Raw genomic sequence first — 25,457 nt, 5'->3', positions numbered from 1 at the left:
AATTACCCAGCCCACAAAGGTGTCTCAAGTTGCCACCATGTGACAGACACTGTTCTGGGCCCCCAGGGAGAGCATGGAACAAACACAGAGCCAGACTCGGTTTCCAGAAGGCTCGCAGCCAGAACGGGCAGGCGGGCAGTGACCAGATGCGTAGGGATACCGACAGTGTATCTGGTAGTGACACAAACAAAGGGAAGGACCACAGGGCTGGGGCAGAGCTTGGCCGCGGGAGAGCCGTCTTGGCCGGGTCGGTCAGAGAAGATGCGAGAAGACTCGGGGACAGAGGGCCTTCGGACAGAGACTGTGGAGGCCTGGGGAGCCCGCTTGCCGGGCAACGCGAGAGCCCGTGGAAAGACCCGGCGCCGAGGTGGGATTGTGTTGGGTGCATTCATCCTGGAGGAGGGACGCCCCCGTGGCCGGAGTAAGGAAATGGGAAGGGCCGGTAGCGGGACACCGTCGTGGAGGGCAGGGGACACCATTTCACTCCGCCCCGAGTTGGTCAGTGGTGTGGTGATTTGAGCAGAGGAGACAGGCTGACGTCTGTGTTCAGACTGGGTCTCTGGCGACTCAGCAGGGAAAGGGGAGGCGTCCGGGCCAATCAGGAAGGAGGGGGGCAGATCGGAGGTCTCTGCAGGGCTGCAGGGGCGGTGGGGGGCAGGCCCCGCGGTGGCGAGGGCGCGTGAGCTCTGACTGGCTGCCCACACCGTCCTTCAGGCCGCTTCTAGGACCAGCACAAACTGGACCATGTTATGTGGTTCGTCAACATCTGTGGTGGCCTAGGGGCCTCCCCTTGGCTCAGAGTCCTGCCGCCCGGCCTGGGCCCTGCCACACCCCAGCCCTGTAGCCCTCCAGCCTGATCGGGGAGAGCCTCTGCCCCAGCCCTGCGCCCTTTGTCCCTGCTGCCACTGGCCAGCTCTGCCCCCTGCTCCGAGCGTGTGTCCCACTGGAACGCTCTTTCTCCTTCTTCCAGCGCGACCTCAGCACCGCCTCCGGGAAGTCCTCCCAACACCTTTAGCAGACCTCAGAGCTCCAGGTGCCATGTGCACACTCTTCCCTGCATGCTGGTAGGGACTGTTTTAGCGCCAGGGGCTCAGGCCCTCCTTCCTGGCAAACTGTGAACCACTGGGGCAGAGGCCATGGCCGAGCCCTCCGGGGGCTCCCAGGGCTGGCACAGAGCCGGGGTCAGTGTGTCTATGAGGAAGCAGGAGAAAGCCGTGGAGCCGTATCTGGGGCCTTGACCCTGGCATGCTACATGGAAATTGGGAGGAGTTTTAGGACCTGAAGATCCTTAGAGAACATTCCCTGCAGGCTCACCCCGACTTCTGTGCCACTGTAAACCCTTGAGCCTGGAAGAGGGCTGTTCCAAGGAGACCCTGCTCTGGCGTCCCGTGAGGGGCCCCTTGTTTTGCGGGCGCTGCGGGACCCAGAGGCCGACGGAGTGCTCGGGGCTCTGCGTCTGCGTCGCCCCCTGCTGTGGGGATGGGGCCGCTCGGGGGGGGGGGGGGGGGGGGGGCCCCGACCCGGGGGCCCCGGCCGGGCCCGGGGGAAGCGCCCCGGGGACGGGGAGAGGGGGGGGGGGGGGGGGGATCCGCAGCACATCCCCCAGGCTGGGCTGGACACAGACCGAGGCAAGGGTGAGGACTTAGGCGGGTGTCTCGCTTCATGAGGGAAACTGTGAGAAACAAAAGGTCATCGTTCCGTCGTTCCGATTCTGTCACACGCGACGGACGCCGTGTGCTGTACGCATCCAACCAACCATCACACCCTTCGCCCCTGTCCGGAGAGACAGGCGCTGAGGTTTAGTGGGGCCGGTGAGTCCACACGGTGACCCACCGGGGTCGTGGCGGCAGCTCTGAGTCTAACGGGAGCAGACCGGAAGTGGCCTCGAGGACCCGCATGACCGTGCACCCTGTGTCATCTCACGGGCAACACTGCGTAGCCGGGAGAACAGGCGGCGGGCCGGGCGCTCGTGCCGGATGCCCCCGAGCTCAGCTGTTGAGCAGAAACCAGCGAAGCTCTCTGCAGAGTGAGGGACGTGCTGTGCTTTGTAAAGAAAAAGAAAGAGAGGACCGAGGGAGCGTGTGTGCGCGTGTGTGCGCGTGTGTGCGCGTGCGTGCGCGTGCGTGCGCGTGTGTGCGCATGTGCCCGTTGCCGGCCTCCGTACGTCTTGCCTCTGGAAAGAGGAGCCAACGCCGGGTGGGGTCCGTTCTTTCGGGGAAAGGCAGCCCAGTGGCTGGTGGTGAGATGAGGTTCGTCCCGATTTCCCTTTCTGTACCTTTCAAAGTTTGGGCCCCGTGTCAGCAAATGCCCCTGTCACAGCCGAGACCCAAAGCTTAACCTCCCTGACCCCAAACCGAGTATCCAGCCCCGATCCCATGCCGCTTCCTTGGAGGGCACCCCAGCCGGTGAGGGGGCGGTGAGTCCCTGTGCACCAGCGAGCTTGAGGACTCAAGATGGACGCTCCCACCCACACGGTATCACACGGGGCCTGGTGCTACCTGCCTGCTCTAATTTTGGCTTCTTCTTTTGTACACAGGGGAAGAAAGGGGAAGCGGGCCCGCCGGGGACCCCTGGACTGCTGGGACCACAGGTAACTACCATCTCCGCCCGCCCTTCCCTAGCGGCTCTGCCTCCTCGATGGAAGGAGCGATCGGGTCGCCGTTCTCTGGTTGGTAACCGGTCTTGCGTGGTCAGCTCATCAGAAAGAATGTTCAGAGGGTCCTCTGTCCTCCCGTCTGTCCCGGCTCCCGCCGCCTCCCAATCCTATGCTAGAAGAAAGGCCACCATGTGGACTTCGGTCTGCTGGAGGTCAGGCGGTGGTCACATCATGGGGACCAGTGTGCTGAGAAAGGGAAGCGGTGAGGCCTGGGGAGTGCTGCTCAGGACGAGGAGTCCAGCGGTGAACAGCGTGCGGCTGGCAGAGGCAGGAAGAAGGAGCTTCCTGGCAGGGGCTCAGCTCTGCAGGGACAGCCGGTCTGGGACACAGCCTGCACAGGAGGGGACAGGTCCCTGTGTGGCTAGAGCTTCCTGTACTAAGCACTGTGGCTTCAGGTTTGGAAGGGGCTTGGCCAAGGGACCCAATCAAGCCAAAGGTCTCCCTATTCTAGGAGACAGCACACCCCCGTTCTGGTGTCTGACTTCCACACTGTGTCACTGACCAACCCCCTCCTACGCGGGGCCTCCGCTTACCCATCGGTCAGTGCGGGGACCAGGGCCCCGTTCACTCTCTGCTCTGTGCTGTCCTGCTCCCTGGATGTCCTCCTCCTCCTGCTCCCCTCACCACCTCCGGCCTTCCCATTGGTGGCTAGGACATTTGGGGGCAAGTTATTTGACCTTCTGAACGTGAGTCATGCCACCTGCGAGAAATACCAGGTGATGAGGTCCCCAAGGCCTGGGGAGCAGCAGGTGGGGCCTGTCCTGTTCTCCTGGCAGCAGTGGTGGCCAGCAGGGACATTAACAGGCCACTCTCTGTGGCTCCTCCTTGAGCTGCTGCAAACCCACCTGTTCCTGGACACCTGCCTCTCCCTGTATCAAGTGGGAGGAACCCACCGCGGAGACGGGGCTCCCTGTGCTTCTGAAACCAGCTTTTATTGCTTGCTGATGCATGAAGGGTCCTGGTGACTGATGGGCGCCTTGCCTGTGATCTCCAGCTTCATTTTGGCACCACCTGTTTGGTCCGGATATGACATGCAATAAGGCAATATAAAATCAATCATAATTCATGGTCTTCTAGAGATCCCACGTTCACTGGGGCATTTTGATGTTAATAGTGAAACATACAGTGCTTTTGCCTTTGTTTTATTGCCTTGGTTCCCAGCGAGCAAAGCTTGTGCATTTCAGAAATTCGCCATACATGCAGCGCCATCAAATTACTTTCAGCTACAATTTGTCCCCTGCCTACAACTTTTTTTTTTCTTGCTACCTTGGAAAATACATTTTTCTTTCACTTTCACGTTGAAACCACTTTCCTTTGTTGAATGTTGACTGAATGCTGGGTGTTGGGCTGGATGTCACCCGTAGAAATACGATCAGAATCTCCAGAAATAGGGCACTCTGATATATTTGGGAATCTCAGCGGTTCAGAGCTGGACGATGTAGAGCTTACAGTAGGGACGGCCCAGCGTCTTGGTGGGATCGCTCCCCGAGGGACCCCACACCACGTTCCCCCAACCAAGCCCAACCTAAGAGGCTGCGGCCCCGGACATCTTGCTGATGCTGTCTCGGCCGACCCCCTCCTCTCGACAAGCTGCACGGTCACCGTTTCCGGTCTTTGCCGCAGTTCCCCTCGTGCAGTAATGCATCGGGTCATCTGTTCCACGGGGATTTATCGAGGTCCCGCTGTGTCCCCGACACGGCTCTGTGCATCGGCGTGGGGTGTGACATCTGGGTGACACCGTGCATGCCTGGAGGAGCCGTGCGTGAGTGGGGCAGGGAGATGAGCAGGTCGGGAAAACACTCCAGGGAGCTGGATTCTGGGCGGGGAGAGGGGCGTCTAGTCAGCTTCTCTCGGGGTCCAGATGTGACTGCTACTGACGCCGATCTAGAAAACCCCGGTTGCTTCTGCTCTGTAGGATTTTCTGCTCTGATGAGAGGAAGGAGGGGGATAAAGTGTGCCCCGCTTCTGCCGTTGCCAGACACTCCCCTTAGTGCTCAGACATCGTTGCGACCGTTCTTTGTAACACCTGGGGGAAAAGAGGGCGGGTCCCGTTTAAATCCTAAGGAATTCAGGTTTTAATTTAGTGCAGAGCGCCCTACGGCCCAGGACGGCGGACATCCTAGAAGATGCTCTGGGTGCCTCTTTCCCAAGATGAAAAACCTTCACCAGCTGGCATGTTTAGGATAAATAGACGCATCTGTGATGATGTAGGCCGTGGCTCTCCTATCCTGGGAGACTTTCAGGGAACATGGAAACCCGTGTCTCATCGGGTCAGCGTTTGCAAAGGCCGTGCTGCTTGGTGTGGTTGTCAGGATGGACAGACGTCCCCCGGATTGGGAGCTAGGGGAAGGGCTGGCCCCAGAGATAGATGGCCGGGTGGGCCTGTGGGCCTGTGGGCCCAGGGCTCTGCACAGAAATCTGCCGAAGGAGGTACTCATTACGGCTTGGCCCCCGGGAGCCCCATCCTGAAGGGGAGGGGACACTAAGTATGAACAACCCACCCCTCCCAAGGAAACCCAGCGATTCCAAACCACATAAGCTGCGTGAGGGCCGTGCTCATCGGTGCAAGTAATTTCCACGCATCTTCAAATCCCTTCCACCATCACGAATCTCTGCCGGTGGGATCTAGGTGGTTCGTGGGAATAACTATTTGCCGTTCCTTTATTAGTGATAATCCGGGTAATCGGTGGTTTATGGGCCATCGTTGTCATTAGGAAGCACGTTAAAGAGCGGCTTTGCCACCATCGTATTAGCAGGATCAAACGCGGTATCGTTAATACGAATTAGACTGAGTGGTTCGTTTTTGTCAGTAGTTACGACGTCGTTTTCGTCGGTAACAGTTAAAACGTTGTTGTTGTGCTATCGGCATTCAGGCCTGTCGGCTCCCGTCACTCTCGGTAATGATGAGATGAGCGGGTGCGTATTTTTATTCGTGGGAGCAGGAGAGGGGAGGGGAGGACCACGTGCGCCACCTCTCGGGTGCTGGGCTTGCACACGTGCCCTCGCGAATCCACGCTGCGCTGGCACAGGGCCTCCAGCCTTTCTCTTCCAGCTGTGAGACTGCGGCACGGGGGAGAAGAACGTTGCCCACATCCGTAGAGGGAGTGTGAGGTGACCTAGCATGGGGCCCAGGGCCCCCGAAACTCAAGCCCTAATTTTTAATCTCTTTATACCATCATTTCTGCTACCAACAAAGGTATTTTTTTTTAATAAAATGTTTTACTTATTTATTTGACAGAGAGAGAGGGGACACAAGCAGGGGGAGTGGGAGAGGGAGAAGCAGGCTTCCTGCCGAGCAGGGAGCCCGATGTGGGGTTCGGTCCCAGGACCCCGGGATCATGACCCAAGCCGAAGGCAGAGGCTTAACAACTGAGCCACCCAGGTGCCCCCCACCAAAGGCATTAATAGTCAAATAGTTTAGTTTCAAGTAACCTGACTGACGATCTTTAGTTCAAACACCAGAAGAGCGACAGGAAACGCTGTCCTTGGCCGGAAACGCTGTGAGGATCAAGGACACATGAACGCGGGCCTGGGTTTCCTGAAGGCCCAGGAGGGAGTGGCCTCAAGGTGGCCCTCTGTGACTGCCTTCCAGGTCAGCGTCCCTCAAGTTCACCCACGCTAGCTTGCTTCTCCTCATGCTCCTTTCTGTGCCCACGTGCCTGAGGACCGACCGAGGACAGGGTCTGTTCACCCGGGGCGCTAGCGGGCGGACGTTGGGTCCTGACTGTTGGCTCCTTCCCCACCACGCATTCCCCCCCGGACGTACCGGATGCTCCTTGTCCGTGAGGGGAGGCCGGGGGCGAATGGCCTGCGCCCTTCCTGTGGCCCCGACCTGGAAACCGTTGCCCAGACCCTCTGTCCGCTGTCTGCACTGTTTCTAGCTTCAGCTTCTCTCTGTCAACGGCCACCGCAGTTCCTGAGTTTAATGACCGTGTGGGCTTTTGCTTTTTCCCCGAGTTCATGGCGTCAGACAAGTAGGCCATTATTAAGCCCCTACTGTGTGCGTAGCCATGAGCCAGGTGCTGTGCGTCCTTACAAAGGAGGAGGATCAGACACGGCCGAGCCCGTGTCGACAGTTCTGGTGCCGCTTAATGCACACACAGTCTTATAGGAGAGCGGACTGTCCGTGGGGCGCTGGAGCGCGAGGGCTCGGACGCACTCCCAGGCTGTGCGGACACTCTGCAGGGGTGAGTCCAGGGGATGCAGGACGAAGGGGCCAGGGCCCTTGCATCGGAACGCCTGCTTTGTCGCACTTCCGCTTCCCCCGGGTTCCAGTCCTTCCATGTAAAATGGGCCGGAATCCGCCTGCCTCGCAGACAGAGAGGAAACACAGCGTGTGAAGGGCAGGGCAGAGGCAGCCCCAAGTGGGGGCGGCCGCCCCCCACCCCCACCCTTCTCCCACTTCCTCCTTGCACGGGTGCTCCCTCCTCTCGTTGTGCTTCTGCAACTCTCACGGCTAGGGTGCGCCTGGAGTTCGTTTAGGTGAGTGATTCGCAGACCAGGCAGTGCTTCAGAATCCCTGGGGGAGTGTTTCCAAAGTCCCTGGCCCCTCGGGCTTGTCCCAGACCTGCCTCAGAGTCCAGGCAAGAGACCCGGGGATGGTCCTTAGGACAGGTTTTGCGGGTGACTCTGCAGCAGCCAGCCTGCCACGGATTCTCGAGATGATGCCTGCGTGGCCTCAGGTGCGGCACTTACCCTCTCTGGGTCTCAGAGTCCATCATCGTCAGATAAGGGAGTTTAATTTTCAGTAGATGATCACTAGGGATCCGCTTACTCCAGCAGGCTGGGGGGTCCCAGCATCCTGCAGGAGGGTTTGCAAGGAGCAAAGGAGGAAGGGGACGCAGAGCCAGAGCCGCGAGCTTCCCGGAGTGTTTCGCTTCAAAGTGTCGGAAACACTGCAGAGGCCATCACTGGTCCTGGCAGCGGAAGAAGAGAGGAAGGCTGATGTGCCCGGACTGCTAGCAGACAAGGGGCTCAGAGATGCCGTGTGGTGCGGAGGGGCATGAGGCCACAGGGGTCCTCTTGAAGTATGAGCAGGTCACCCGCATGTGCCTTCTGGAGGGGGTCCTGGGAGTGTCACCAGCAGGGCCCTTGCTTGGCCAAGAGGTGAGCAGAGCTGCGCTGGGCAGCCAGGTGGTGGGTCTGCATGGCAGTAGGGGTGAGGGCACGCGGCCTTCTCTGTGCTCTTCCCAGAACCACGTGCTGCAGGGAAGACCCCGGCCAGGCCACCGTCTGGTTCTGTTGGGCCCCCTTCGAGCACACATCTCTCAACAAGAGTAGGTGCAACCAGAGATGCACCGGGACTGAGCAGCTACAGGGAACCCCGAGGTGCAGATGCCACCAGAAATTCCATGTCTGTGCCCATGGCAGACTCACGCGTGCCCCCAGCGGGAGACAAGGCAATGGCCCCGGGAGCAGCCGCCTTTGCCACTTGTTAGTATTTATCGCCCTCTAGTGGCAACACGCCATCGTTCTCCCTGGACGCACGGCCCTCTCAGTGGCCCTTAAATTCCGTTCAAGTCTTCAAACATTATTGAGCACCTGCTGTATACCTTGCCCCGGGTTCGTGTCTGTGACAGGTGCAGAGGGAACAAGAGGGGCCTCGGGCTCAGAGGGCATGTGAGTCGGATGAGCACGACGACAGCAGCCTTGAGCATGGCAGAGAGAGCGATTACTGGAGACCAGTGGACCCGGAGCCCACGTCGGAGGTGGAGGCACGGAGAGGGCAAGGAGGGAGCGCACACCCAGAGAGACCCTGAGCGGACAAAGCCAGAGCTTGTGGCTCTTGTGGATAAAGCCCTGGCTCTGCCTGTGGGGCCAGACCTGCGTCCGTCACGGACCACAGAAGGTGCCCCGAGCGTCCAGGGAGGGGATGAATGATTGAAGCTGTAGGGTGGCTGTCAAGACTGGTCCACATAGAACCATCTGGAAGACTGACGAGGCCCAGCTCATGGCCCCACCTCAGACCCACGGAATCGGGTCTGGGGCAGGAGACCCATGTCATTCACCCCCCGGGATTCCATGCTGACTAAAGCTCAGAAACCCCTGTCCTGCAAGAGCTCTGTTACTGGCTGAATCCACTGTGTGCATGTGTGTGTGTGTGTGTGTGTGTGTAAACATGCAGGCACACGTGTGTTTATTTTAAATGCTCTAGTGTTTTAAACAGAAAGAGTCAACATAACAGTTCTGTACCTATCACCCAAGTATGGCAGGTGTCAACATTTTGCTAATTTTATTTCATATTTTTTTCTTTATGCATTTGTTCTTTTTTTGGTTTGAAAATAAAGCATTATGGGGTGCCTGGGTGGCTCCGTGGGTTAAGCCTCTGCCTTCAGCTCAGGTCGTGATCCCAGGGTCCTGGGATCGACCCCGCATTAGACTCTCTGCTCAGCGGGGAGCCTGCTTCCCCCTCTCTCTCTGCCTGCCTCTCTGTCAAATAAGTAAATAAAATCTAAAAAGAAAAGAAAAGAAAAGAAAGCATTACGAAGATGACGAAGATGAGGCCCCACCGGGTCCCCGGGTCCCCTCCTCTCCTCTCTCAGGATATTGGCCCCAGGAGGCTGCCCCATGCGCGGTTGTAACCCACGCCTGTTCTTTCTTTACAGGGCCCTCCAGGACCGCCTGGCGTCCCAGGACCCCCCGGACCCGGAGGTCCCCCGGTAGGCGTGGCTCTGGTTTTCTTCTGCAGGGCACCTGGGGGCGGGCTTCATGGCCCGTGGGAACAGGAACACCTGGTGTGTGGCCGTCTGTCCTTCACCTGAGAGAAGAACAGAGGCGTGAACAAGGAAGGCCCCTCCTGCGGCCACGCCCCAGCCTCTGGCCTGTCTAGGCCCTGAGAGGGGCGTGAAATAGCCCTTGAGCCCACGCAGCGTGTTAGTGGGCTGCTGCGAGAGACAGGCGCGCTGAAGGGGCTGTGTTAGTCTAGCGATGCCCATTCCTAGTTTGTGGTTTGGAGCCGACGGTAGACATCGGTCACCTCCTCCCCACACACACTTGTGTGCAGCTGGAAAGGTTCCCTGGGGGCAGAGGGCATGGGGCAGACCCAGCACCCAGCCGAGGGAGGCCAGGCCATGCGTCCTTCCTACCAGGTGGGAGCCGATGTGGCGGCCCCGACCGCAGACCAGACACGGAGGGACCCGCAGTAAGGACAGTCAGAAGCCCCGAGGTTAATCCGCCCCTGGTGTCCTCATCAGAGCCAGACGCCTGGGACGGTGCCAGGCAAGGCGTTGGGGGAAATGTTCCGATGCTCCAAAGAGGCCAGGCTGACCGCTTCCATGTGGTTCCCTTCTCAGGGTTTGCCTGGAGAGATCGGCTTCCCGGGAAAACCTGGGCACCCCGGGCTGATGGTGAGTGTCCCAGAGCATCCCCACCCCTACTCTTCCCTGTCCTGCATGGGTCCACCTTGGAGGTGACCAGGCCCTTCTAGCCGGCCACTAGGCAGCCCTGCTGGCCACTCACTGTGCCCTTTGCTCCCCCTGGCAGTGGGGACCGAGGCCCTGGTGCTCAGCCTGACTCCTTCCTCCTGAGGCGCCTTCCATGAACTCATGCTCCAGGGATGACTCCCCTACAAGGCCCCAGCCAGGGTGCAAATTGGGGCCCCTTCTCCCCAGGCCACCACCTCAGTCTCCTTACCCAGAGGCAAATTCAGAAGCCCTTGCCGTTTAAAGTGTGGCTTCTTGTCCCTATGGGACACGTGCAGAAGACAGCAGAAGTAACAGGTGGCCGGACTCCCCCTGTTCCTATCCTCATCGTACTTCCTCATGCCCCCACTCAGAAGATCCTGGGGAGCTGGGGGTCTGCTCCTGACTTTTAAGTCCTGAGTCTGGGACTCAGGAGTCCTCCTGTCTCCACATGAGTACTGGGCGTGCTGTTGAAGCCCGGTGTGTCTCCTAGCTCGGGCCCTGTGCTCTGCAGGGCCCAGTGGTGGGGGTGATCCGTGCTACCACAGGACCACCGTCATCCTCATAGAGCTGTGGATGACACACAGGGAGGCCTCACTCCACTGGAAGGGATTTCCTTATGGCCAGCTTTCCCTCCCGGGGAGCAGTGGGTGGGGAAGCCAGCGGAGCCTGCAGCCCTGGAGGGGGTCTGGACAGTGGAGAGAAGTTGAACGAGGTAACTCCGACTGTGTAGGCCCAGCAGTGGTGCCCCCTTATCCCTGGACCTTCGGCAGACCCACAGGTGACCAGAACCAAGCCCCGGGGGGAGGGGCTGATGGCTAGAGTGGTGGCATTCTCAGCTCTGCTGAACACCGACGGATATGGACGTCCCTGCCAGGGCGCGATGCGCGCTCTCGGGGAGATGATCCAAACCTGGAGCATCTGCTCAATTAGAGTCCCTAGCTAGCACTCGTGGGCACACGAGGCAGTGGGACTGAGAGAGGGCACCCCCACAAGGCAGGGGTGTCCCAGCTCCTGGCTCGAAGCAACTCAGTGCAGTGTGCCCTAAACGTGCCTCTCGTTATGCTCTCTTCTTCTCCCCATGCCAGGGCCCACCTGGAAAGGATGGACAGCACGGGGCGCCAGGCCTGCCGGGACCCAAGGTTGGTGCTCACGGGGGTGATGGGAGTCTGGGACCCAAACAGCAGAGCAAAGAGATGTTGGGTGGTTGGAGCACGCTAAAATCCACTGACTGCCTGGGACTCAGGAATGTTGGGATTCACCAGGTCGGACGTGGGCCCCTCCTTTAGTTCTGTTTAGGTAACGGGGGAAGGATTTGGAATTCTCAGGCTTTAAAATGAACCCGTTAGAAATATGTACGTATTTGCAGGGAGGAACAACTTTTGGATGCGCATAACGTAAGACACTTTAATTTTAAAAATACTCTGGTGGGGCTCCTTATAGGAGGCTCATTAAGCACATAGTCTGGGTTTAAGTATCCTAAAATCGGGAAGCAAATTCCCAGTTCACACATGGCAGACGAACAGCCACAAGACCACGTAATAAATATTTCCACCAGTGAGCTTGATTCTTTCCTATGAAACACGCGTGCGCTCGGCGTGCGAGCCGACGGTCCGTGACAGGCAGCTTTTCAATCTTATGAGAACATCCATCACCCCTTTAATAAGTAACTTGGAAAGTCGACTTTTTTACGACTGATGACCGAATACGTATGGATTTAACTTCATTTTATGGGTGTTTAGGAGAATAGTCGTCTTTCTTCCTTGTCTTTCACGACAAAGGAAGGTGTGAACCCAGTATTTTGTGGTACCAAATCGCTCACGTGACATCTCCCGTACCCCAAGCCTCTCAGTGAGAGAGAGAAGAGCCCCGTCTCTCCTCAGTGATGTTTCTGTGAAATAAAACAACAGAGGCGTGGAGCAGGGAATCTAAGAGGTGGTACGAGCCGCCGTTTTGGTCACCGTGGTGGGGCGGAGGGCAGGGGCCAGCGCCGCGGAGGAACCAGAGGTTGTCCACGTTGACCAGCCTGTGACGCGTGCTGAGTGGGACTCCCCAGCCTGGCGCTCTCCTGCCAACCTCTCTGTGCGTTCCTTCCAGGGCCAGCCAGGAGAGAGAGGAGAAGACGGTCTGCCTGGAAAACCCGGCCCCAGGGTATGGACGCGGCCTCCTCCCCGCCCGTGGGGTCTGCTGTGTGTTGTGTTCCAGGTTGTGTGAACCACACCTGGTGGGGTGGGCACCGGCGGTCAGCGGGGGCCTGGCAGCGCCATGAACTCGGGGCGCTGGAAGGATGGAGGGTGGGGGTCCAGCAGGGGCAGCCACACCTGGTGGGAAGGATCACACGACGCCTAGGACAGAGGGAGCAGGGGTGGGCCGGTTTCTAGGAGACCTGTAGGTGTGGCCTTGGGAAGAACTTGTGGCTGTCCAGTTTGTCCTGGCAGCAATGAGCGAGAGGGACTCCTTTCCATCCGTGTGTCTGTCTGTGTCCCTCCTCCCCTCCCCACCGGTGCTCCCTAACGCCCGACCCGACTTCTGGCTGATGTGGTCTGTGGCGTTGAGCCCCCTGTGCCTCCGGCAGGTGCCAGGAGCTGTGGGATGGGCAGAGACCATTCCCCATTGCGTTGGGATAGGGCACTCATGTGGGGGTCTGGGTGGCTGTCCCTCAAAACCCCACGTCACGGGTGGCAGGGTCTTCTTTTATCTTGAGGACCTGGGGCTCAGATCTCAAGTTTGGCCCTAGGCTCGGAATGCAGTGAGCCCCAGGGAGAGCGGGCTGGACCATGTGTGTGTGTGCAGTGCCCTGTGTGTGTGTGCACAGGTGCTGGGGCTCTAGGGGAGTCTATGGGGACCAGAGATTTCCAGGCCGCTGTCCCCGTACCCCATGGTGCCCTGCACTTCAACGGGTCATGAACTCGTCAAGGGCAGCAGTGCCTGGGTCTTTGTCACGTCTGCTCCCCATTCCCAGACGTGGCCAGGCACTGGGCAGGTGCTCAGTAAAGGTTTACTGCCCAGAGGATGGGTATCAGATTCAGCCCGGCAAGAGCTCAGCACAGACCTGGCCTCAACACAGGCTCTTCGGGAAGGCAGGACCAGGCCACTGGCCAGGGAGGGTGCCCCGGGGCAGAGGCGGGGCCCTGGCGGTGCCTCCTGCTTTTAGGAAGTGATTGTTGGTTAGGAGACCAGCAGAGAACAGAGCAGGGAAAGCACAGATTAAAACGCACCTGGCTAAGCTGAGCACACCCAGGTTGGCTGAGATGTGGAGAGAACCTCCCGAGGTCCACTAGGAAACTTCCCAGTCAGGATTCCAGATGCCGGAAGCTCAGCCTCATGCCCCCTTAGTGGCCACTAGTGCCCAGTGAGGGGCCCCATTGCCCCTTACAAAACTGTTCTTCCTATTTTAAGAAGCAACATATGTGTTTTATTTTTATTTTTTAATTTTAAAAAAAGATTTTATTTATTTACTTGACAGAGATCCCAAGTAGGCAGAGAGTCAGGCAGAGGAGGGGTAAGCAGGCTCCCTGCTGAGCAGAGAGCCCGATGCGGGGCTCGATCCCAGGACCCTGAGATCATGACCTGAGCTGAAGGCAGATGCTTAACCCACTGAGCCACCCAGGCACCCCAACATAAGTGTTTTAAAAAGAACCTATGTTGCTCCCCAAGTCATTGAAATATAGTAATCTGTAACTTCCCGAGCTGTCTCTGTGCATATCAGGTATTTGTGTGGTGAACCTTAGTAGGAGCACCCAGGCCACATTTTAGTGCCTCGTTGAAATTCTGCCCTTTTCCGGAAAAGGCTTAACACGTTTGCGTGGGTTGGCTGACTTGACCTGGTAGATTTTAGGGAGTCAGCCATACTTGAAGAGCTGTGTTATCTCAGATTTATAAACTGGCAAGTCCTAGGCTCGAGCATGTGAACTCCAGCATTGTCTGGTGGTGTTTGGAAGAAGGCTCGCCCCGTGCATGGGTCTGCGGGAGTGGCCGCTGGGCACAGTTTGCAAGGAGTGTTGGGCAGAGCCCGGGGGTGACCTTGGGGATTTCTGCCGTCATTCTGTCTGCGCGTTTTATACTTCTGGTGATTTCTAACAGCTGGAAGATTCGAACAGAAAAGCCTACTACTCGAGCTCACATGTGGTTTTGCCCGATTTCTAGGCAATATGTTTAAAACATTGCTCTAGAAAGTACGAATTTTTGCCACTATGATAGCTTTACAACATCCTTTGTAGCCTCAAAAAGGATCTGGCTTGGGGTCTTGTTATTTTTTCTGACAAAATGCCACCTGAAGATAAAAGTCTCCCGAGATTACAGGTAAGTCGTGGACACTGGGTTTCGGAGCCCATCGGGGAACGGGGCTGGATTGCAGGCTCACGGATCAGGAACTCAAGACGCCGTCCAGTCCTCCCCATGCACCGTGCCTCTGACTTAGGGTTCATGGCACGAATCCAGGGGGCACTTCTAAAGCTCTTCAGAATGCTTTCGAAGCCAACCAGACGCACGCTGCCTTTCTTAGCCTGGAAGCGGCAGTGCCCACAGATGAGGTATTACCGTCTTTGCAGATTTCAAGTGACAGTTTGAAGGGCAGGTACTTACGGTACTTACACAATTCCGGTTAGAGCGGTTCCTCCTAATTGTGCCTGTAAACACTGGGAATCCATGGGGATCGGAGCACGTGGAGAATTTCTATCTGTGCTCACTCCAGTGCCGGGTCCCCTGGTGGCCCCACAGCTGTAGGATCAAATGTGTGATTAATGGCTTCATGCTCACCGAGGCTTTGGGTTACCTTTTCTTTCTTTCTTACCTTCCTCTCTGACCAGAGGGGGTCATGCCGGCCTTCAGCACCAACCGAGTCTGGCACGGTTCAGGGAAATACATTATGTGTACGTGTACCTGCTCATTCATTCATCTGTGTGTCCGTTTGCTTACCAGAAAACTGGATTTCCTTATGGAAATCTACACTAACATTCTGCTCAATAGCATCGTGGGTGTTAGAAATGGTCATTCAAGAAATTAGTGGTTCTCAAGACACATCCTTAGTAGAAATTATAGTCCCTCCCCGCTACCACACACACACACACACACACACACACACACACGTGTATGTGATTTGTAGGGATCTGGTTAACACAGCAGCCTGATGTCCTGGGAGGTCTCTGGGCCTGTGCCTCCCTCTTCAACGTGACCGCAAAACGCAAGTCAGGAGCAGTAAAGGTTGAGGAAAACACCGCATCCGATCCGCTGGAACCAGTAGATATTTGAGGGTTGGCTTTCTGACGTAAGCATGGATGTTTACCAGAATTTCACCCAAGACCTGCCTTTATGGAGACACACCACGGGGGAGGAAGAACAAAGCTCTCCTCCACCTCTAACCACGGGTTTGCCGGTGCTTTCCAAAAAGTCTGATCAGCAACCACGGGACGGCGGTCAGCATGGATGCGCTCACCAGTGGCTTCTCCTCCATCACGGGCCTCAGCGTGGGGCCTGGGGCCCCTACAGCATGTGCTAACGGCTCTGAGTGGGCTGGACCTGCAGGGCACAGTTTGCCGCACCCCTCCCCCACCCATTGTTCCGGGTCGTGATGCTTTTAGATTCAGGATGAACGGATTGACCTGTGTACACTCCCATCGGGATGATTCTAGCAGATGTTTCCTGGGGGGAGTGAGAGGGGATAGGAGAGGGTGTGCAGGAGCCTCTGGAAATGCCAGACGCTGGGGTTTCCACAGCCCCGCTGCTGGGTGGGGTCTGCTGCCTCGAGCAGGGGTTGTGACCCTGCTACGCACACGCTCGAGAAGCCAGAGTTGTGGCCGGTGCTGGGGATGTGGGGGGGCCGGCTGGGGCACGGCAGCCACCTCTGCAAGCGTGCGTGGAAAATAATGGGGTGTCTGTTATTCTGTCTCCAGGGAGAAGTTGGGGAGCAGGGCCTGGCGGGCCGACCTGGAGAGAAGGTGTGTGTGTTCATAGCGTCATTCATTCGTTCTTCATTCAATGCACTCAGTCGCTGTGATGCTCTAGGCCTGTATCTATTCTCCTCTGGGGGCTCACTGCGTTCCTCCCACACACTCGTTGACTAGCCCCACGATGGTCGGCCCACGCCTCCATCTCCGTGCTGGGGTCACCACCATCAACCACGAGCCCGGGGCGGGTGCCGTGAGCAGTGGCGCGCAGGCGTGGGCAGGCGGGCAGCAGAGCGGCTCCTCTTCAGACTTGGGGGGATGCCAGGAAAGGTGGTGAGGGGGTGATCATTGTCCTAGAGGAGACGGTGGAGAAGGAAACAGGGAAAGCAATGTGGCCGGGACAGGCATCATGGTTTCCTGGTGAAGGAATTGACTGAAGTGAGAAGGAGCTTGGAGACGCCCCAGAGCAGGATCTCTAGAACCTCTTTGCTTTCCGCACCAGCCCCGCAGAGCCAGAGATCTCTGGGGGAGAGCACGCAGCTGGGGCGTGGCGTGGCCTCCTCGCCGAGATCCAAGTGGACAGAGGCGCCCTGTTGTTTCCACAGGGAGAGGCCGGTCTCCCGGGAGCTCCAGGGTTCCCGGGCCTGCGGGGCGAAAAAGGACAGCCGGTAAGTGGCGGCCCCTCACCTGTGTCCTCGCAGAGCAGCCCCTTCTGGGGTCCGTCCCTGCGGCATGGGTGGTCTGGGCTAGGGTTGGGGAGTATTTCGCCAGGTTTATGGAAGAGGAAAGGAAGGGGCTCCGGCTGCTCTGGCCCATCCGCTGCAGCAAAGGGTCAGGGACTGGGAGATCAGTCTGCAAAGGGGGGCGTCATCCGATGAAGGGGCGGGGAGCAGGGGAGGGCACCGTGTCGGGTGCCTGATGGGGGCAGAGCCTTCCCCCTCCCTGACGGCGAGCCCTGAGCTGCACTTCAGCTGGACACCTACCGATACGGCTGGAGCAGGTCAACGGGAAACAGGGTTTTTTGCCCGAGGTCCACTTGCTCTCAGTGGAAGAGGCAGGGGTTGAGTTCTGCTGTATTCTAAGTTCATCTTTCACCGCAGGGAGAGAGAGGTGGGCTGGGCCTCCCGGGACTGAAAGGTGACCCAGGTGAAAAGGTAAGAAGCACTGCTGGCCTCCTGCTCATGGGCCCCCTGGACTGGCCACGGCTCTGTGCTGTGCTGTGTGTGTGTGCGGTGCCTGCAGGGCCGAGGAGAGGGTCTCGGTCTCCGAGTCAACGCTGTGACCCGGGTTACAGTCGGCTTCCACCCGCCAGGTAGTTCTGAGCCCCTTGTCCCACCTCCCTGTGCCGTGGCTTGCCGCCTCGGCGACGGTTCCACGAGTCCTCCCTCCGAGAGCTGCTGGGACGCGTGACTCCGGTCCCGTGTGTGGAGCGAGTGCCACAGACTTCTGTGTGTCGGGATGGCCTGGAGCACAGCCCATGTAGTGACTTCGGTGATCTCAGGACGACCCTGGGGGGGCCCGTTACCAGCAGCATCCCCGCTTCACAGATGAGGAAACAGTGAGGCACACACAGGCCACATTGCTTTCCCAGGGGTGCACGAATGGAGCTCATTGCGGTCTAGATCTGAACCCCGCCAGCGGGTCAGCTCTGCGTCCTGGCTCTCAGCAGAGCTGTGCCTCGGGCTGGCCCGGCCCCTGAGCACGCGAGCGATGGCAGCACATGCCCCAGGGGACTTGCCTCTCCTCTTCTCCCGCTCGGTGCTCCCCCTGCCTCCATGCCGCATGTTTGCACTGTCTTCCCCTCCAATTCCTCGTCCTCGGCAACCCTGCCCCTCCTGGAGTTTCTGGGTTCCAGGAGGGGCCTCCCCCGCTGCTTCTCTCTTAGGCTGGAGGCGGAGGACTTTACTCTGGACAGACCTGTCATCTAGAAATGGTGACCCAGAAACAGAAGGGGCTTTACGTGGCAAGCTGCCCAGACCCGCAGCCCTCGCGGGTGTTTGGAATCGCCGTTTTCATTTGAGAAAGTCATTTCCAAGATGCTAAGGGCTTCACGAGACCATAAAACTCTGTTTATTGCTTTGACGGAGCTGCCGAGCCCGTGGCAGAATCACATTCAAGCTTCCAGAAAATCCGCCCTGCCTCTCTTTTCTCCAGAGAGATACGTAATAATAGACGATTCTGGTCAAAAATCCAAAATAGGACATTAAAGCAACATTGTCCCCTTCTGACTATGTCTTGCACTTCCCTGTCTCTGTTTTAGTCTATCCCTCCCCACCGCTGGCTATGAGCATTTCAGCCCCGTGGCATCTTGGAAAGTGGGCAGAGTGCTCTCCTTTCTCTGCACGGGCTGCTGAGGGCTCACGTTTTCGTGGAAAAGCTGGGATCTGGACCCACCGTCTAGTGAACTCTGGAGCTCATAGACCCGCTGCAGCTGCACAGAGGAGTCTGGGGTCTTCCCCGTCCCACCTGCTGGTCCTGCCTGACCCCACAGTGCTGGGGAGGGGCTGGCTCTACCCAAAAGGCAGTCTTTAGGCTCTCTGGATTGGAGACCTGTCTCTACGCCAGGCCTCTCCTCCTTAATACACATTCACAGGTTCCCTAGTGTCGACACCAAACCTTTCTTTAAAATTTTTTATAGAGAAAGGAAAAGAGTTTTATTTGAGCCCACGTTAGGACAGCTGCCGAGATACACAATCTTCACAAAGAAGAGACTCCTTCAGGGAAGAGACAGTTGGGGCAGGATTATATTTGACCATCGCGATGAAGGACAGACTGTATCTGACGTTTTCAGTATGGGCAAGGCTGTGTGACTCTCAACTGAAGGGGACCAGGGAGGTCTTGTATTGTTTTTCTTACCTTTACATTTGGAATGTTCCCTTTTTGGTTATTCTATTTTATTTTATTTATTTTTTTCTTTTTAACAAAGCAGATGTACAGTGTGTGCTGGGGCAGAAATAGAGCCCATGCTTTGAAGCTTTGCTGAGTCATTCTGACGCTGGCAGATGTTGGAAGTCTAGCTTCCCTGGGAGCAAGGCCCAGACACCTGAAACGTTGAGAATTTCCTTTATCGTCAGAAAACACCCAGCTTTGATGATTTGGAGTTTTTAATGTGGTGTAAACTGGTTTAAACGAGCTTGTTTCTAGAACAGGAGGAAGTCAGTGTCAGGAGAATAATTAAGTAAAGTTGGGTAATGCCAATAACACCGAGAAAGTGTTTTTCTTTCTGAAAAAAAAAAAAAAAAAAAATCTTCTAGAACTTTGGTGAAGGCAGTGCTGCTTGGATTCTGAGCTCAAAACCAGGCTCTGTTGTGTGACTTTGAGCAGGGGAGTGAACGTTAGGCGTCAGTGTCCTCATCTGTGAAATAGAAACACCAAAGTAATCTGCATTATAGCCGTTTCTACGGAGACTAAATGAGTTAATACCTATAGAAAATATAACTCAGTAACTAGAATTAAATACTGTATAACAACGAAGTAATACAATGATACAATAACTTTGTATCATTGTTGCTTACTGGCCTTGTCCTTTTCTAAGCCGGTTTTATCCATTCATTTTCTCACTAACCGTGCGTGGAAGGCCTGCATCAGACCTAACCCGGGGCCACTAGGAACACACACGGGCACAGACCTGCGTGCCCTGGCACCGTGTGGCGCTCGTGGAGTGACAGGCTTCGGGGACTGCGCCTGCTCCCCGCACTTCCTCCCCCAGGGAGCAGCCCAGGGGCCCCTTGCCTCAGGTCAAAGTAGAACAATTTCCCCCTTATTGGGACCTGCTGAAGACAAGCGCTGTCAGTGCCCCCGTGATGCTGTGAGGTGTGAACCTTTATCATTATTTTACAAAGAGGTGAAGAAGTCCAGTGAGGTCAAATAATGTATAAAATGGCAGATTGAGGTTGAAAACTCAGGAGGTTTAACTCCCAGACTTGTGTTGTTTACAGAATTGTCGAATTGTCCCCTCTGTCTCCTGAGAAGAGCCTGTCCCCTCCACTCGAGCTGGGACAGGGCCCATGGGCCCTTCTGTCTTCGTACCCAAGGGCCCAGAGCGGGGATGTTGGCAGCATTGTTAGTAAGCAGGAACTCAGTGTCCTCAACAAGATGGATCATGGATCACTCTTTTCCGTATTCACAGCGGACCAGGGTGGAGTGAGAGAGATGATGTACGGCTACTCCTCTTAGCACAGATAATTCTCAGAACATAAGGTTTATGTCTGAAATATTGATGATTCAGAATCTAACAAGATAGATACTGCCTGGGTGATTCTCTTGTCTGGGGAAAGGTGCCCCAGGTTAAGCAGAGTTGGCAGAAGGATTCATAGTCATTTATTCTCTGTTTTTCACCTAGGGTGCAGCTGGCCCCGCAGGCCCCCCTGGGTTGCCCGGAACTGTAAGTTACTCTTTTCTCATCTTCACTCTTTCTGAGAACCCCTCAGCCATGGGGCAGCCCCCTTCCTCCCACGCCCTCAGTTATAAATATCTTTTTAATGGAGATTGCCAGTAGCTAGGCCTATTCCTAGGTCTTACAATCCAGAAATACATGAGCTTCTTTAAGAACCACCTGGTGCTTATTGACATATTTTATGCAGCAAGCATAGTGACTGGCTAGACACAGTATGTCCCCACCCTCCCTGCTGTTACATATGGGGAAACTGAGGTCCAGAGACAAGAAACAGGTGGGGTGGGGGAGTAACTTTGACCAGAGTAAGACTGCAGAATTGGGTATATAACCATGACACATGTTTCCACGTAGTTGTTGTGCTTGGTATTGAGTGGTGAGCAAGACTGGGCTTCAGAGCCAGAAAAAAGCAGGTTTGAGTTCCCGAGTCCCTGCTCTGCCATCCCCTGGCACTGCAGTCTTAGATACATTGTTTAATTCAAAGACCACCAAATTCTCCTGTTAAGAAAAACTATCATACCCAGCTGTCTTGTACATTTCTAGTGAAAATGAACTGAGATCACAACAGGTACATAGTCCAGTTTCTGGTCACATGATAGCAAATTAAAAACAACTGCTCTATAAATAGGGGGGCATATTTTGGGTGGGTTTTTTTTTTTTCACTTTAATGCTTCTCCCCAGCCTTAATATTCTATGCTCTGATCTGCTGATTTCAGGGAAATTGAACATGTCTTCAGTGCTGGCCATGGTTAGGCAAGTCTGGAGGCCAGGAGTTGAGAGCCTGAACACCCAGAAATCCCATTTGCAGTAGGACAGAGAATATTAGTCTGTGGTTTTATGTACATTAAATTATGATTCCAGAGCTCAATCTCTTCCCCATACACATGCCTATCAAAACGAGACTCAACAATTCCATAAGGATGTCAGAAGAACCTTAGAATCAAATTCAGAGTCGGAACCATTCATATAAAACTTTGCGATATATCAGAAACAGCTAATGCTACAAAGCATGCAGGGAAATGAGCACGATTATTTAGTGTGAGGGCAAATCGGTAACACTGAATTGAGAAGTTTCTCAACATCCACATATAAAGTATGTACCTGTTAGCTTAGAAATTTCATTCCCAGGCACCAATCCCAGAGAAATATTTACACTGTGTGTGTTTGAAAAAGTATGTACAAAGATGTACGTCGCAGTTTTGCTGATAATGAAATATTATAGGCAACCTACATGACATAATCAGAGAATTAAGTAAACCACAGAATATTCATTCTGTGGATTCCTAGTTGATAAAAATAGACCCATGTGCATATGCGCGCGCACACACACACACACACACACACACACACAATGTATTTGGCCCCGGAAAGATACTGATGCTCATGGGAGATGCATAGAGGAACGAGCATGGCCTCCCGGGTCCACCCGGGTGGGGTGGTTCCCGCTGCATGTTCACTAGTGGTGGAAGTTTCGTTAAGCAGTTTACATGCCTCCAATTTTCTTACGCATGATGCAGGGAATACAAATGATCTACGTCTTCATTATTGTGAAAAACATGTGGGTTTCTCCTTATAAACGAGGACGGATAACCATGTGCTTGCTGATGATATTTGTATAATTCTTGTGCAAATTCCTGTGTTTCTATACATTCAGAATTGCATGGAAATATATAGAAAATTTTACTAAACTGAGAAACCGTGGTTTCTTCTGGAGAAGAGACTAGTCTTGGAGGATAATATGGAAGGCAAGGTGTATTTGAAAAAGCTTGTTTTTGTCCTTCTATTTTAACTTCATCATGGTTTTGGACTAGAACCCATGATGTCCTTTTGTCCAGTCACTATTTTTTTGAGTACCTGCCATGAGCCTGGCACTGATGGGGTTTGGGAGCCCCGGAGCATCAGCCTCGTCAGGGAGACAGACCTAGTCCCCTGCTGGCGCTGGTACACATATGTGACAAAGTCTAGTGAATGCCAGCAGAGGGAAGAGTGGGGCACAGTCGGGGAGAATAACAAGGGGACCTAATTTATATTTGAGTGGTGGAGGGGTAGGGGGGTCTTTGCAGACATGACATTGAAAAACGGCCTGAAGGATGGGCTCCAGTCAGCTAGATAAAGGGAGGAGGACAGTACATTTCTGACTGGAGGAGCAGCAGATGCAAATGTCCTGTGGCCCAAGAAGCCCTGAAGACTGTGATGCGCTAAACATGGTGTGGACAAGGGATGGGGTTGGAGGGCCACACAGGGGCTGCCCACAGTGCTCTACATGCTGGGATAAAGAGTTTTGCATATGTTGGTTCCCCCTGCCTGGATCACGCCTCCCCTGGCTTCCTCCTCACATGCATCATTGCCAGCAGATGCTGGTGGTGGCAGCAGCTTGGGGGGCCCAGGGTCCCAGGCTCTGACCACATGCACAGCCTCTCCATATCAGCTCCCGGTACCCTGGGTGGTGGAGGTTTCTGCCCCCGCTGTACCAATGAAGGAATAGAAGCTGACAGGTGGTCCCACAGGTATTTGGGGGGGGGGGGGTTCACCTTCTACCCAAAGCACTTTTCTGCACTGCCTTGACTGCCACTCAGGGACTGGAGAGCGCTCGGTGAGGGTGTCTGTCCACGCTAACAGTCACTCCGGGAAGCCCTGGGGCCCTGTCTCCCACTTGGTCCGTCCCTTAGAGGCAGGTTGAGACAGTAGAGTCACGCTTCTCTCATTTATGTGGTTTCCTTTGCAGACGCCCTTTTTCACTCCGCACCCGAGGATGCCAGTAAGTAGCTCCGGCCCCCGGGGTTGCAGGTGCCCCCAGCCAGGCCTGCGATGCCCACGTGCTCCGGGTCCTGACGTGGCCCCACCACACGGGGCTGCCCAGCAGCTGCACTTCCAGATTTGTCCTGGCAGCCGGGGTGGGGACGGGCCCCGCAAGGACCTGGCTCCAGTGCCAGGCGGGGGTGCAGCGGCCTGGAGGACCCCTCCTCTGGCTGAGGGCCCTCTCTTTGGGGGAAGCTGGTTCTCCACTGCTCGAAGAGCTGGAGGTCTAGAGAACAGGGCTGAGCGTGGGGGCAGTGGACTGAAGGATGCCTCAGGCATTACTGAGGATGTGGGCACTGAAGGGGACCTGGGGACTGACATGGGACTGGGTCTAGGAGTGGCCATTCTGAGAGAGGACAGTGGAGACCCGGCCAGTGGAGGGAGCGCTTGAGGCTTCTCATTAAGACTGGCCCTTGGCCGACAAGGACCCTCACTGCAACCACTAGGACGTTTTTCTCCTCTGTTTGCGAAAGGTGCTCAGGAAAATAAGTGTCTCCAGGCTCTTCTCTTGCTCTCAGTGGCACTGAGGCCAGGGGCACGTGCTGGCTTGTCCCCATTGCCCTCAGGATGGAAGGGGTTTCCTGCTCCTGGGACGTGGCCTGCTGGTCCAGGCCACACGGCCGCTGAGAGCCCGCAGACCTCTCTTTCTATAGCTGCTTTCTACTTGTGCTCCGTGTCAACTAGATACACATGAGAAGCTGCAGCGAATCCTGTATCTGACAGGAAAGGTGGGCGCAGGGGGACTGAGCCAGCGGCTGAGATCCTGGCAGAAGGAGGAGCTCTTTGAACTTCTCAGGAGGAGAGATGGGGAGGAGGAGTTCTGGTCAGGGTGTCACCAGGCGGCAGGGACTTCAGAAGTCGTTGGGAGTCTCCTGTGGGAGAGAACAGATTTGCAGGCCTCTTGGCTGTGTCCTCTGTTCTCCGAGGATAAAGGAGTCAAAGGCACAGAGTCAGGAAAGTGTCCCACATGTCAGGTGCCAGTCGGGCAGCACTGAATGTCCCTGAGGCATACAGATGTGCCCCATTTCACGGATGATGCCTCGTGGGTTAGCGGGGCTAAGCAGGTTGCAGAGAACCTGCTTTGGAGCTAGGAACCGAGGTGGGGTTGCCCCTGTAAGGCCGTGTCTGGCCAGAGTGGCTGCCCCCACCGGCTGCTCAGACTCAGCTTGCCCAGATGGCGGCGGCTCACATCACACTACCCCACGTTGGTCCCTCCCCTCGGTCCTCTGGGTCTCCCTCCCTCGGGCCTGCTCAGAACCCCTCCAACTGGAGACAGGCCTTCAGGGTCAGCCTCTCCTTAAAGGAAATGCTCTGTTAAAGGTAATTTCCAAGGTGTTCCGGCCAGAAGACTCATGAAGGGGAGTCGGGGGTCTGCCAGACCCCCTCTTTGTCCTCCAGTGGGGTCACTCCCTGCGGGGCCTGAGACTTCTGGAAACCAGGAAGCCACGTCAGGTTGCAAAGTGAGGAAATTGTGTCTTAGAAAAAAAAAAAAAACTCATTGTGGATTATTGCATGCATCTCTCTGGACTGGCCTCGTTGCCATGGTAACTGAATTTTTACTGATGGTTTCGAAAAGTGTTTGACACCCCCCTGCTCTCCTGCAGCCTGCTACTTTGCTGCTAAGAACTCAAGAGGGTCTTTGTAACTGGTGTCGGGGGGGTTGCTAGCAGGTGGTGCAGGAGCAGCTATCGGGGGAAGGGTCTGGGGTCGCCTTTTGCTGCCCCCTTAGCCTGCTAAGAATCTTCAGGACGCCGACCAGGGCTGAGTTTGCTGGGACGACCCTGAGCGAAGACAGGGTGTCGATGTGGCTGACCTCCCCAGCTGAGGGAGTCGGAAGAGAAGCCAGTCACAGCCAGACACTCCGTGATTACGGATGGGCACCTACTGTGTGCTGCTGGAGTGAGACCAGCCTCCCCGCTGACTCCCAGCGCTGGAAGTGGCTGGAGCACCTTACCTCTGGGCCCCCAGGGGCCCTTCCCCTGGCCTGGCCTGACTTCTCCTGGGTCCTGAGCCTGTCTTCCTGCCACCTGCAGTCCCTCCGTGCCCCTCCACCCCCCCCAACCGTACATCATCAAGATAATCCCGTTAGCCCTTTTGTCTTTATGGGTTGTATGGCCAGGGACTCAAAGACCAAAGAGTTTGGAAAACCCCCACCACGGGGCCTTTCCTGGGAGGAAAACCTGCTGGGAGAAAGGTGCTGCTGTCCTTGGAGTCCGAGTGTGACCTGAGCTGGTTGGCGATGGCGTCTCCCGAGGAGGGGGAGAGGTCACACCCGCGTCAGTGCTGCAGAGCACGTCGCAGAGGGCTCTCAGGGAGGCTTGGCC

At 56.1% G+C, this 25,457-nt stretch overlaps 1 protein-coding gene across 1 annotated transcript in view; it reads left to right on the top strand.

Annotated features, from left to right (window-relative positions):
* COL22A1 (collagen type XXII alpha 1 chain) overlaps nt 1-25,457 on the top strand; it is a 236,498-nt gene that overhangs the window by 122,964 nt on the left and 88,077 nt on the right. Inside the window, exons 20-29 of the mRNA XM_059395531.1 lie at nt 2,537-2,590; nt 9,262-9,315; nt 9,949-10,002; nt 11,145-11,198; nt 12,154-12,207; nt 15,948-15,992; nt 16,547-16,609; nt 17,042-17,095; nt 20,284-20,325; nt 23,060-23,092. Coding sequence (XP_059251514.1) covers nt 2,537-2,590; nt 9,262-9,315; nt 9,949-10,002; nt 11,145-11,198; nt 12,154-12,207; nt 15,948-15,992; nt 16,547-16,609; nt 17,042-17,095; nt 20,284-20,325; nt 23,060-23,092 — 507 coding nt within the window. The remainder of the gene's footprint in view (nt 1-2,536; nt 2,591-9,261; nt 9,316-9,948; nt 10,003-11,144; nt 11,199-12,153; nt 12,208-15,947; nt 15,993-16,546; nt 16,610-17,041; nt 17,096-20,283; nt 20,326-23,059; nt 23,093-25,457) is intronic.

Source organism: Mustela nigripes, chromosome 3, assembly GCF_022355385.1.
Source record: "Mustela nigripes isolate SB6536 chromosome 3, MUSNIG.SB6536, whole genome shotgun sequence".
In the NCBI taxonomy this organism is placed as follows: domain Eukaryota; kingdom Metazoa; phylum Chordata; class Mammalia; order Carnivora; family Mustelidae; genus Mustela; species Mustela nigripes.
This window is presented reverse-complemented; position numbering and strand designations above follow the sequence as displayed.